Below are 14084 nucleotides of genomic sequence, written 5' to 3'. Positions count from 1 at the left end.
GCGGCAACTTCCGGCTCGGGCCGGCCCCGCCCCGCCGCAGCCCCGGGTCCGCGCCGGGCCAATGAGAGCGCGGAGCCGCAGCCGGGCAGGTAACCCGGCGGCCAATGAGAACGGCGCTGCGGGAACAGGTGGGCACGGCGAGGCCCCGCCCCCCGCCCCGCTGGCGGCCGCGCCAATCGGGGCAGGGAGGGAAGCGGGAGGGAGGGGAGCGGGAGGGAGGGGCTGCCCGCGGCACCCGGCCCCGGCGGGGCTGCGCTCCCTGCCCGCCCCCCGACGGCCACCCTCGGCTGTCCGTCCGTCCGTCCGTCCGGCGGCCGGCCGGGAGGGCTGCGGCGGCCCCGCGCCGAGGGAGGGAGGGAGGGAGGGAGGGAGCGCGGAGGCAGCAGCCATGGCACTCGTGGCTCCGGAGACTCGGAAGTTCACGCGGGCGCTGAGCAAGCCCGGCACGGCGGCCGAGCTGCGGCAGAGCGTCTCGGAGGTGGTGCGCGGCTCCGTCCTCCTGGTGAGTGCGGCGGCGGCCCAGGCGGGGCTCCGGCCCGGGGCCTCGCGGGGCTGCGGCGGTGCCCCCGAGAGGACACGGGCCCTTTGATCCCCGCCGGGCTGTCAGGGCGGCGGGCTTCGATCCCCCGCGGGCACGCGGCTCCTCGGCTGCTCGGGCGGCTGCTGCGGCGGGCCGAGGTGCGGAGCAGCCGCAGGCGGGGCGGGCGCTCCCGGCCGCGGGGGGAGCGCGCCCGCCGCGGGATGCGGCGCCCGGCGGGCACGGCCGGGCGCTCCCGCCCGCCCCCCGCAAACTTCACCTGTGGAGCGGGCGGCTGGCGCCCGGCCTGGCGGGACCCGGTCGCTTTTGCGTGCGTCGAAAGAGCGGCGCGAAAGTGATTTTTCATCTTGCTGCTCCCTACTCTCTTTACAACTAAGATGCAGTTTTTGGTTGTGTCGTGCGGAATGGAAGATGAGCGCTGGCGAGTGTGGCAGGAGTGGTTTAGTGTGTTGTTTACCCCGGCTGTCCTGTACCGTGCTCGCACATGGTTGCTCCTCTCCAGTGCACAGTTGGGCGCGTTCATTTAATTTAAACTGCTGAAAGTAAATTTGTGTAAATAGTTGTCTAAACCGGGTGTTTTAGTTTAGAGACAGCTGAGAGGGGACGTCATCTGTGCATATAAATATCTCGAAGGCAGGTGTCAAGAGGATGGTGCCAAACTCTTTTCAGTGGTGCCCAGTAAAAGGAAAAGGAGCAATGGCCATAAACAAGAATTTCCACCTCAAGAAGAGGGAGAACTTCTTTCTATTGAGGGTGGCAGACCACTGGAACAGGCTTCCCGAGGAGGTCATTGAATTTCCCCCTCTGGAGACATTTGAAACCCACCTGGATGTGTTCCTGTGTCACCGGCTGCAGGTGACCCTGCCTTGGCAGGGGGTTTGGACGAGATGATCTCTAGAAGTCCTTTCCAATCCTAAGAATTTAATTCTGTTAGATGCTGTACTGAGGCAGCAGGTGATGACATCTTAACCAGCCTCAGACTTTCCAGGGTTTCTCTTCTGGGACTCTTATTCATGGTATGCATTTGTTTTCTTTGTGGTTTTGTTATCTTCAAGGGGAATGTTTCAGTAAGCATTTAACTCTGTGTAAGTGAAGAAGTTTTGGTGCTGGGATTCATGATACTGCAAGCTGATCTGTCCTTTGTTCTTTGCTCTTCCTAAGTATGATCTTGTCTTTTTTTAAACGTCCTGTTGGAACAGTGTCTTGCCATAGCTGTGTGTTGTGAGAGTAACAAATGCTGTAGCTGTGATTGAAAGACAAATGCCTTTTTTTAAAAAGACAGTGGATCTAAAATTAAATTGCTCTTTAGTTATCTATGCATCACAGAATTTATAAAATATGCGAAATTCGGAGTCTTCCTGGGTACTGATAGCTTTCTACAAGGTGCTAGCACGTTTACATGGAGTGAACATCCAAATATGTTAACACTTCTCCAGGGATCAAGTACTTTTTGGGAACTGTGGAAAAAGAATATATGTATTTTAAAATACTTCTTGTTTTGGGGAAGCACAAAGGAGATTTAGGTATTTTCATGACATAAATGTTTTGCAGCAATCTGCAACCCTGCTATTCCCTCCTCCGCCTTTAGAAGGTTTTTCCTTAGTTCACTTATGACTAGTGTTAGTGAGTTGGAAAATATTCATATGCATCTTTAATTAGTTCAGGTTGACCATAATAATGGTCAACCTGGATTAATTAAATTATTAAGTACATAATAGGGTGATAGGCACTATCATCCCAGGTGTTTTTAAGCTGTCACAACAGTATACTCTTCAGAATTTTATGGAGATTAAAGAAGTGATGGTGCAAAGTGGTGTACTGTCTTGATCTTATCCTGGAAAAGGTCTTCATCAGCATTTTAGAAACAAAAGGAGTGACTTACCATTCATGGTGATTTAACGTTCATGTCAGGTTTTTGATCCTTGTATGTTAACTTGCTGCGTGAAGCTGAATCCTCATCTCCCTCACATACAGTCTAGTGCTGAAGTTCACCTTCCTATTTCAGCTGTATTTTGCCCCAGCTGCCATGTCTCTCTTACTAGAAGCGCTGTTCATTTTATCACTGAACTCCAGTGTTCTCGTGCACACACTATTTAAGTAATGGAATAAAAGGCTAGTAATTGCAGGGGTACATTTACATTTTCTTCCTCCTGTTAATATACTGTAACTCTTTTTGTTGAACATTGATGTTTGGAATGAAATAGTACTTTTTTTAAAGGAGAAATTTCGGTGGGATAGTATTGTTTTTTGCTATAGAAGACTTTAAAAAAAATTTACATCTCTAAGTTTGACAGGTTTATCTGTTTCTTACCCGAGTTTCTGGGCTTTGTTATCGGAACAAAGATATCTGTGCTTTGTTATCTGGTGAAAATACGAGTCTTACCAGTGTTACAGTAGTTGTGGAATACTCTGTTCAGATGTGGGTCTTTGATGTAAAGGAGACCCACTTTCCTTCCAAAGTTGCCTCTCAAAGCTCTTTGATATAGCACTTTCCCAGGATTTTTTCAACTGAGTTAACAAATTGTCATGCTTAAAACATAGTTCAGCACTGGTAACTAAAGGGATCTTACTGTCCTCACTTGCTCATGAGCAAGTGCTGAGGTTTTCCAGAACTGAAAAACTGCTGTTTGCCATTGACTAGTCATGCCGTGTAGAATCCGGAGGTAGGAAAGAATTCATTCCAACTAGTAGTTAATGGTGGGTGATCTGTCCAGATCTTTACAACCAGCTATTGCTTTGGACTGTACATCTCTGCAGCAGAATGTACTGAGTAGTGATGCAAAACATCCAATCATTACTTGCTGCAGCAGATAAATGGGAGCTACAAATATCTCTGAGCTTGGGTAGATTCTACAAGTTGCTGTTGTGTCTACTGTTTAATAGTTCCATCCATTTTTACAATCAACAATGTATGGCTCGATTAAAAAGGAAAAAGAAAAGCTTTGCCCATCTTTAAATGGGTTTTATTAGATCACATTACTAAAAGATGTATTTTTTTCCCATTTTATTAACGTCCTTGAGATTATATTGATGAAAGAGAACTGAAACCAGCATGTCAGTAGGATAGCATATATCTTAAATTTTCAGATTGCTCTTCACTGGATCTAAAATTCAAAGACTTTCAGCCAGCTGACAGACTAAATAACTTGACTGTGTAGTAAAAAAACATAAAGCAGATGTGGTTGCCAAGCTAGTTTTCATCACAGAATGAAGCAAGCTCTCTTGTCAGCATTTGACATCTCATATGTTCTCTCTGTTAGATAAAGTTTGCTGAACCAACAAGTACAGTTTGGTTGGCTGAAATGAAATCTTTTTATTTGGCAATCAGCTTTTTACTGTGTTGTAAGGCGCATAATGTATTTCTTGATGATTTGGATTCAGACTTTATATTTTCTGCTTGACAGTAGCATCCTTGCTGAATATCCTCTTGTGCATTGTTGATGTTGTTTTGACTTCAGACTTGTCATGTGACTTAATTTGATGCTTCTGGCCACCCAAATACATTTATGTCTGAGAGGGAAGATTATGGGGATGACAAGTGTGTCTCTTAAACCAGCAATCTTGCCAAGAGCAGTTTTCAATGCAGTTTTAGTATTATACATAATTGAAAGTGATGTCTTTAAGTGATGATGAGTTACTCAAAGTATGTTGCACACAGATCAGTGTCTCATTCAGTAGTATGGTAATGATAACTCATCTCAGTGACAAAATTACTTTACATTAGGGTTATTTATAATAATATACCTATTTTAGAGCTGACATTTAAGGATAATAAGCAATTAAGATAATGTTTGACCTATGAAATTTGATCTGCATTTGCCTAGCTGTGAGTAAAATGCCTTTGTCGAATATGCAGCTAATGAAAATGTTTAAATATGCCAAATAATGCAGCAAAAGTTGTTTCCCCCATGCCAAAATTTACATTATAAAGAAGAATTTTGTGATATGTGAAATTAGGATGAAATCTCTGAGATTCTCAAATTGCTCTATACAGTTCTTCTTTTTGATTTGGGTATGTAAAATAGATTTTAATTATTAAAGACTAGAACTGTATCTTAAGACAGTCTTGGGCTTCATACATTAAGTTCAGATACCTGATGGAGCTCTTGAGTTCTAAAACTCTTCCAGAAATTCAGCTTTTCAGACATGGTAGAAAATCAGTGTATCACAAAAACAATGCTTGGATCTCTTACTGATTCTTTGATCTCAAATTATTTGATATTCTTTCTTTTCTTTATAAGAAAACTTCTGTCAGCTTTGTCCTTCCAATCCTGATCTCTGCTTCCTGTGAATCTCAACTCAATAAGAAAAGATGGGAAGGTGCACTCTATGCTGTATTATTGCCAAGTTCTTAATACAGCGTTTCCCCGAAAATACTGGGAGGATTATGTAGTATTTATTTTGGGTTGGCATTTTCCTTTCTGATTCCTGTATCATTTCATATACCATGTACACAGAGGACTTATGTGCTTCTCTCCAAAGCAGCTTCTCTGTATCTGATGAGCAGAGTATTTGGATCCTCATTAACTGCCAGATTCCAGTTGTAGTGTGTCTAGAAAAGAGGGTCAGTGGCTTCCTTTAGGAAAGTAGGAATTCAAAAGTGGTGTGTAATGCTAAAGGGATGAGGGAGACTGGGATCTTTTAGAGCTGATGGGTACAGAAAAGCTAGAAACATGGATGAAGCTTGAGCTTTCTGTACATGGAATGTGAAATTCTATACATAAGGAGTTTGGAAGCAGCAAATAGTTATGAATGGCTGAGTGAAAGCAGGGAGATGTGAACTGACACTCAAGATTTTAAAGGAAAAATCATTGCTGGCAATGAACATCACCATAACATACTTCATCTTGTAGGAACGTGCTACAAATGGTGATGCTAATTCAGTCACTCTGAACTGCTGAACTTTCTTTACCTGGGGGAAAAAGCCTAGTACTTGACCCTAAGAAGTTATTTTAGTTTATCGTTTGTACTGCTTGCCCTTTGTAAAGGAAAAAAAAATCTCAGAGAAGAAGATCTTTTTAATAAAGGTGATAATTTTATTTTTGCAAAGTGCAATATATAATCCTTTTTGATTGGATACAATATAGTAGTTAGAACACTTATTTCTGGAAAGTCTGATACTGCAAAGAAGACTTACTGGGTGTGATAGACGTATCTGTGGTTGTAAAGATTCAGAGGATGGACTACAGTACTAAAGTTTCTATTAAGAAATACCATTAAACTTATTTGAATTTTAAAGTTCTTGCTCAGGAAGGCAATTTGGGAGACAAAATACAGGACTGTTGAGTTTCTGTGTGTACAGGTAGATGTTTAAACTTTCAACAACATTAGATCATTCTTGTAAGGTGCAATTTCTTTCTTTATTATTTTCTGGAATTTTTTCTTTCCTGCTAGACAAGGATAATTATGTTTAAGATAGAAGAATACATGCTTTATATAAGTAGTTTTTTCTAATACAGCAAATGTCAGATATACCTGATGCTGATTTGGGTTTTCCGTCTTACGCAGTACGGGATACCACAGCTTAGCTTATCTTTCTTCTGTTCCTCCTACTCATGCCCTTTAATCCTCAATCAGGATGTTTCCATCTCAATGGGAGTAGAACTCATTACACCTGCATTTACATTTGGGACTTTCACAACTCTGTGATTATTATTTTTAAGACCTTGTGCAATAAACTTAAAAGCATGTATCTCACCTAAAGTCATTGGTTATGCTACATTATGCTTCAATGCAAATGCTTCAAAAAGGTCTGTAACCACTCATCTTAAAAACTAGACCCTTAGTGTAAACTGTCTTTTTCTGTTGCATAGGTGTAGATGCTCAAGTAACTTTTAAGCCTATGTGGTCATTGGGCTCTTTTGTGAGAAGTGTGTACCTGAGATTAGATGACCATCAGAGGTAGGAATGTGTATTCAAGATCAACAATTTGTGAACTTGTCAATTTTGTCAGATATTTGTATTTTTGAGGTAACTTGGAGATTCTGTTTAATTCATGTGGGTCTGCTTTAAAAATAATGAGAGGTTATTCATAAGTTGTTGAAGCAAATAAGGGGAGTTCAGTTTTGAAGACACCTCCTGGGAAATGTGTAGACTATATGGCTTTTATTTAAGAATTTTTGTAGTTGTTAGAGGTGTTTTGATGCCACTGGTTCTTTATGGAGATAAAAGGTATAATAGCATCTCCTGTGCTGGTGTCCAGGAAGCTCTCATTTAGATCTTAATTTTCTGATGGTGGCTAAAGAACTTACTAATGCAATGACTATAAAGAATAATATGTATTAAAATAATATATATTACAATAATATATATATAAACCTTCTTTCCTTAGCTTGCGTTTATTTTTTTATTTTGAAATTGAACAGTCTCAAGTACTTCATAGGACTTGGGTGCTCCATCATTTTTACATGAGTGAAGACAAATCCATTTTCCTCTGCCCCTCCTTAGATTGTCTGTGTCCATGAAAAACATTAATTATGCAAGGCAAAAAAGTTGCAGAAGTAGTCCATGAATTATGCAACACTTTTCTCAGTGAAGTATTTTTGAAATTACTTATTTCTAAAAACAAGAAGATACTCCAATATTCTGGTCAGGTAGCTTATTCAAGACCTTAATTTAGAAGATAGATTGATTGATTTGTGAAAGGTGGCTTACATTATGTCTCAGTCCAGAGGCACTGATGTCTTTGGTCTCTTAAATTTAATAATCTATGAGACAGTGGTAGGTATTGCATCTTGAGAAAGCTACATGTTTTTTTTTTTAAATTTTATTTTATTTTACTGTAAGTAAAGGGTTTTTTTGGTGAGAATGAAGGTGAGCATGTATTATCTCAAAATAGAGATTCTTCTGGCACTAAAAATGCAATAAATTAACACATGTTGAAACCTAACCCTTTTAACATTATGGACTAGATTTCTTGTGTTATGCAAGGGCTAGAATTCCATTGGTGGAATGGACTCTGCTTTGGAAAAAAAATGTGCTAGGTTGTCTGAAGGTCTTCAGAAAGTTGATCAGAAGCTCTGAATGGGGTTTTATGAAGAAAACTCTTGTGTACCACAAAGGTTTGGTCACGCAAATCCGACATCTGTTGCTGGTATTGTCTTCTACTTATACTCCCATTGTGACAATTTGGCAGAAATAGCAGCTTTCCAGCAGATGCATTAAGAAAATAAAAAGTCTTCATCTGACTGCAAAGAGTGAGGGATGGGAGTCTTTGTTAGTGTAGGGATGGATGGCTGCATCTGTTACAGCAGTTTGTCATCTCCTCAGCTGTGCCCAATGAATCAGATATAAGAGGAGGGATGGGGAATCCAGGTACTGTCTCTGTATTCTCCTGCTGGGTCCAGAGATTCCTAGCAGTTCAAGCGAGGGGAAAAATGAGGGAGAAGAAACCAAAAGCCTTTGTTAAAAAGTCTGGATCTGGCACCCGAGGCTGGTGAAACTTACCATTCCATTCTGTGACTAGACAGTGTTACCTTGGGCCTAGTGGTGAATTCCCAGAATTAAAAAAAAAAAAAAAGCAGCAGGTAAGATCTCTCCAAGGGATGGGATGCAAAGGAGTGCCATGGTTCTGTCACACAGTCTCAGGCTGCCTGAGCCTGGAAGGGACCTTTGAAGGTCATTTGGTCCAACTCTCTGTCTCAAGAAGCAGCAGCACCTAGAGCCAGTTGCCAAGGCTGGGTCCAGGGAGCTTCTGAGTATCTCCAAGGATGGAGACTCCACAACCTGTCTGGGCAACCTGTGCCAGTGCTTGGTCACCCTCACAGTGAAAAAGTGTTCCCTGATGTTGAGAGGTAACTCTTGTGGTTCAGGTTGTGCTCATTGCCTCCAGCCCTGTCACTGGGCAGCACTGAGCAGAGCCTGGCTCTGTCCTCTCTGCACCCTCCCTGCAGCTATTGATATACATGGATGGGATTCCCCTGAGCCTTCTCCAGGCTGAACAGTGCCAGCTCTCTGATTGTCCTCATGGGAGGGGTGCTCCAGTTTCTTAACCATCTTTATGGCCCACTGCTGTGCTCTCTCCAGCGCATCCATGGCTCAAGCAGATTGCAGGCTCTTTTAGACTGGAGTACTTGTTGGTGTCAATGTTAATGGAGGCTTTTCCTGGAATTCTAGTTTTAAACCTCTGGTTCCAGACCAAATTTGGGGTTGGGTCCCTCTCTGAATAGAAAGGCCCATTCCACCAGAGAACCAGCTAGAATTTTTCTTCAGCTCAGTAGCTGATGAAAAGGATGCCAGGTAGCTTTAGAACAACATTTGTAATTCAACCCCTGCAACTGTTTCAAAAAAAAAAAAAAAAAAAAAAAAAAAACCAAACAAAAAAACCAACCAAACAACCAAAAAAAACCCCCACGAAAGTTCTGGATCATTTTTCAATCTGGAGACTGGGAAGAGGAAATAAGTCAGCTGAGGCTGCATATTGCCTATAAACTCAGATTCACGGTTTTTCTGTGGAAAGGTTAAATGCAAAGCAGACCTTGTTTTGTGCAACATTCTCAGTCAAGATAGTTCAGAAAGAAAGTGTCAACTTTGTAATTCTGAGCAAATCAAGGAAACATGATTTAGACTGGCTTTTTTTCTCCTAACTGTATTTATAGTACTTACGGAAAATTTCTTCTAGTAACAATTCTAGGAAAGAATACTGGAAAATAAAAAATGTAGGACATCAAATCTACAAAAGTAGTCACTCTTCAAAATGATACCTTATTCTTCTAAACTTGTTTAAATTTTTCAGGGAAGAATGAACAGTGTTAGTCCTTACAAGTCAAAATCAAATAGTCCCTTTTGAAGTTTCTTCTGCTAAGAAGCATATTTTTTTTCATGCAGTGAAAATATCAGGTGACCTCACATAAAATTAGCTAAGCTACCTAAATATGCTTTAAAACACAACTTTTCCCCAAACCCAAATAAAAAAAAGAGAAATGATGTCAAACCACCCAAAATGAAAAAAAACCGAGGAAGATGAACACATAAATGTAGCCACAACAAACCTGAGAAGGAGTAATGCTGATCCTTAGCTGCTAGGGTTCAGAGGAGCCTGTAATATAGATCCATCAGTGTAAATAAATAATCCTGAGCTGCTGCTTTGTGTACTTCTGGGTGCTTTTTGATACTCAGGTGGAGCTGTTGACTTAAAAAGAAATGGCATGTTGACAGATACTGATCTGGGTTTGGAAATTTGAGGCATAGATGAAACTGCTTATAGTACTTCCAGGTACTCTGTGGGTGGGGAGGAGTTGCTTGTTGAATTCAGAGATAAGACAGGAGCTTATATTTTGACTACTATAAAATTATTCTCCCAACAAAGAGGGGGAGAATTTAAATCAGAATTGATAAAGTTTGCATAACTTGAAGTTGAGAAAGCATTTAAAGATTGGGTTACATCAGTGCAGGATGTAATACATTTCACTTGTTATAACACCCAAATTGTAAAGTAGTTATTTTCAGGAGCCTGGAATTCAATGTGACTGAATTTATAGACATAAAATTTGGTTTCAGCCTGCAAATCCAGAGCCTCCACTGCCTTTGGATGCTTTAGTTTTGATATGGAGATACATGATCTTGCTACCTCACTGGTTACCCAATGCACAGCTGCCCTTCATAGACTGAAAGGAGTGCTGAAACATGCATGAATGAGAAGGTAGGTGCTCCACAGGAAGAGCTGGGTATTTTCCATGGAGAGGTCAATGTCAAGATAAGTTCTTGTTCTCATTTTAACAGATTTGTCGAGAAATCAAAAGTAAATGGAAATGCTGTGGGTATCAACCTAGAGAAAAGAGGCTTGAGTTATAAGGTGATGGAAGGGTTGTCATCCATTTTCCAGTTTGATCATATTGACAATACTATTTCACACTCTGTTCGTTAATGTTGCATAATGGTCTTTATATCCCTTGGTTTCAGAAGAAGTCCTGTTCTTCACCAGGGTGCTGATTCCGACAGAGAATCTGCTTGCCCTTCACTTCATGCCTTTCCAGGCTTGCTTGTAGCCATGTTGGTAAGAGACTACCAGGCAACAGAATGACACAGAGCTGAAGCTTTGTGAAAATAAGGTAGAACATGATCTCTCTAGCCCATGTCTTATTTCTCCCAGGACAGTGATGTTGTCAAGTGGTATTTCAGATGTCTTTCTGCCAGGCATATTTGCACACACTTGCACTGTGCTGTGTCATGTTGTCTGATCTGGTAGGTGGTTTACGTGAAAATCATAGTAATATGTTTGTCTTTAAGTGATGTTCAAGGAGGCCACACTCTCTCCAAAAGGGATTTTAAATCTCTGCTGGTCCTCAAACGTCAGAGAGTTTAAAAAGAGCATTCAGGTTAATGAATAGATGACACACTTCATAATTATTTGAAGGATGCTATTCTGGTTTCCTTCAGAAATTGTCCTGGGATTCTTGCTTGCCAGGCTCGTTATCACTTTGGTGTTATTTGTCTGGTATTGTATATGGCTTAATATGGTTCTTGTATTAATTTCTTCCCAGCCAAAGCATACAACATGATCCAATAAGTTTCTCCTCACATTAAATATGTGGTTCCTATTAGGAAAGAAAAATCAAATAATCCTGGTGTATGCAGTCTTGCTGATAAAGTTCAAGGGACAATACATCCAGCATAATATTTTGGCAGCAATTCATCTCCTGTAGGGGAAGTTGGAACTTGTTCCTGGCAGAGCTCGTAACAAAGGAAAGGAGAAAGACCTGAACCTGAATGACCTTCCTAGACAAATTAAAAGTAAAAAAAGGATGTCTGAGCCTGAAGTTTCTGCTGCTCTTACCTGAATGCAGTAAGCTTGATAAAAAACTGGATTTTATTTTTTTTTCCTAGTCTGCTGTATTGTTGACCATTATTTATTCCATCATGGTTTCATCAGTTTTTCTAAAATAATATCCTGTAATTACTGTCTTGGTTTGTAGCTGTCTAATGGAAATAATATTCTGTTATCAGCTACTTAAAATCCCAGAATAATCACTTTAACTTCAGAAAGCTGAAAGTTACATGACCACTAGATGGAGTCCACTGAGCATATTTCAATATCAGAAATCCTGTGTTATGGCTTGCAGTGTTAAAAGGGGTAGGTGTTTTGTGTCTCATGCTTAGCAATAAATGCTTATTTATTCAGTTTAGATTGGCTTGGTCAACTTCCCAAAGTTCCTTGGGTTGTTCTTGGTATGTCTGTCCTCAAGGTATATTTGAGTTAAGTTTGAACTTAAGGCACAGAGCTGGCAGATCCCATTGCTCATCTGTGGATCAAAGTGTATTACTCGTGTAAGAATGGATTTGTGAGAAGACTGAGCTTTCTGCAGCAGCTCTCAAATATTTAACTTAGCTAAGATATTTAGCTAAGATAACTGTTAGCTAACATATTTAGCATTTTGCAGCTAGCAGGGCTATAAATCTGTGTGCATCTCTCCATTGGCATCTATGTAATACCTGTCATATGTGTATGTAAGATTTGAAATAGCATTTCTAAGATTGCTTCATTTATGCCTTCTCACTTCTCTAAATATATAAATGGCATAATAGACACAAAAAATACTTTGTACAGACAGACTGAATCTTGTTCCAATTTTCATAAGCATTTCTTTTTACTTTTGATGTGATCCTTGACATTTGTGGCATCTTGTAGGAATGATAAACTGCCTCTGGTCTTCAGCCTGGTGCTATCCTCAGTATTTCTAATGTCATGGTAGCTTTTTGTTTCTGTTGGATGAAAATCTCTTCTTAGGGTCTTGCTGAGTGCACAGATGCTCAGTCAAAATTACTGGGAATTTAACCATGCTATTCTCAAGACTACCTCCTGGAGTAACTTTACTGGCTTTTTTCTCTTGGAGCTTTTGTCTTTCTCTGTTTCAGTGGTTAGTGTGTGGCTATCCAGTGTACCACCACAGAATCATGGAATGAAATGCTGATCTTGCTGAAATGAAGATCTCTGGAAGTCACCTAGTGCAATCCCCTGCTCAAAACAGATCTGGTTAGAGCAGGTTGCTCAGAGACTGTGACAATCTGGTTTTAATATCCACAAAGATGGAAATACTTTACCCCAGTAGCTATCAGTCTTCATGTTTAAAAAAAACCTTTTATGCAAATGGAGTATTTTGTGTCTGTTTCCTCCTCCTGTTCTGTGACCATATCTTCAAGAGGAGTCTGACTCTTCTCTCTAGCATCCCATTAGGTATTGCAGCAGCAATAAGATTTCCTTTTAGCCTTCACTTAAGGCTGAACTATGCAAGATCTCTTAGATTTTTCTCATATGTGAAACACCATGAGGGCCCTCCATTAGAGTCAGTCCAATATATCAATATCTTTCTTGTCCTGAGAAGCCTGCTCAGCATGTTTGACTCGCTGTTCAGCAGGATGTCATCTTTATCCACTCATCCATTCTTATCCACTCATCCAGACTACATCCAGCTAATTGGGGTACAAGGATGCTATGGGAGACTGTCAGAAACATTCTTTCACTGACAGTATTCAGTGTCCAATGCTATCTCCTAGTCCACAGAACCAACCATCACATGACAGAAGACAAACAGGCATAATTTGTCCTTAGTAAATCCATGTGGTCTATTTGGAACTGATATACGTCTCTTACTCTCTACATGTCAAGAAATTGCTTCCAGGAGGATTTGCACCATAATTTTCCTGGAGATTGGAGTGAATCTGACCAGCTTGTAGTTTTCCATATTCTCCTTATCATTTTGGAGAGCAAATATGAGGGTAACTAAGGATAATCAGTATTCAAACATATCCTCTGCACTAGTTTTGATTAATCAACTGCTTAAGAGTTTCAAGACAAAATAAAACTCACTGTTGTGGCCACAAAGAAACTTTCAGCATAGTTTCTTCTTTCTGAAGAAACATCACTTGTTGAAGAGAATTACCTGGTAAAACTCTTCTATGAAATCTGCATGCAGCAGTCATTGCAGGAACAGTTTTTACAAAAGGAACCAGCATCTGAACTTTCCAGTCCTCTATGAACACTCCTATTAAGTATGAAGTGTTTTATATACGGTTCTTTTTACTCTTGCAGGGCTATTGGATCTTCAGGTCTTTTCTACAGCACAGCTTTTTCAGGCAGAAGTGAGTGTGTTGCCTTTGAAATACTGTCATTGGATTGTTAAGGCACTCCAAAAATGCCAAGTGATGTTGGTTTTCACCTCTGGACTGAGGAGGCTTTAGGGCCCCATCTCTAGTGTTCTGAGCCAATATTCAGGCAGCTACCAGATGAGAGGTAGTGCTCCACCTACAAATACTTCATGTTTTGTGAAAAGCAGAATTCAGTCAGGATGTGTTAAGATCTCTAAGGAACCAGACATTCAGTCATGTCAAGATGGCATTAGTTTGGGCATTTCAAATGTCATGGACAACTTTGCAGGTAAAAACACAAGTACTTGCTGCTAATGTTTCAAGAGATTAAGGATGTTTTTTGTGGCTCTTAAGCTAGGACTTAGGTACTTGAATCCTCCCTGGAGTATGTTCTCTTGCAGATATGGGGCTGTGTTTTCATGAAGTGTTTTCCTTTAGTAGTGGCTTTTCTGAAAACAAAAGC

At 40.8% G+C, this 14084-nt stretch overlaps 1 protein-coding gene across 4 annotated transcripts in view; it reads left to right on the top strand.

The window, feature by feature from the left end:
* Positions 1–342: 342 nt before the first annotated feature.
* Positions 343–14084, top strand: part of DOCK9 (dedicator of cytokinesis 9) — a 112902-nt gene continuing 99160 nt past the window's right edge. For 3 of the 4 annotated variants that reach the window (XM_068182492.1, XM_068182489.1, XM_068182483.1), the window contains exon 1: positions 343–502. In XM_068182492.1, the coding sequence (XP_068038593.1) occupies positions 389–502 (114 nt within the window). In that variant the 5' untranslated portion in view covers positions 343–388. The remainder of the gene's footprint in view (positions 503–14084) is intronic. The other variant, XM_068182488.1, reaches the window with a different exon arrangement.

The sequence above is a fragment of the Anomalospiza imberbis genome, chromosome 2, assembly GCF_031753505.1.
Source record: "Anomalospiza imberbis isolate Cuckoo-Finch-1a 21T00152 chromosome 2, ASM3175350v1, whole genome shotgun sequence".
NCBI classification, from domain to species: Eukaryota; Metazoa; Chordata; class Aves; order Passeriformes; family Viduidae; genus Anomalospiza; species Anomalospiza imberbis.
This window is presented reverse-complemented; position numbering and strand designations above follow the sequence as displayed.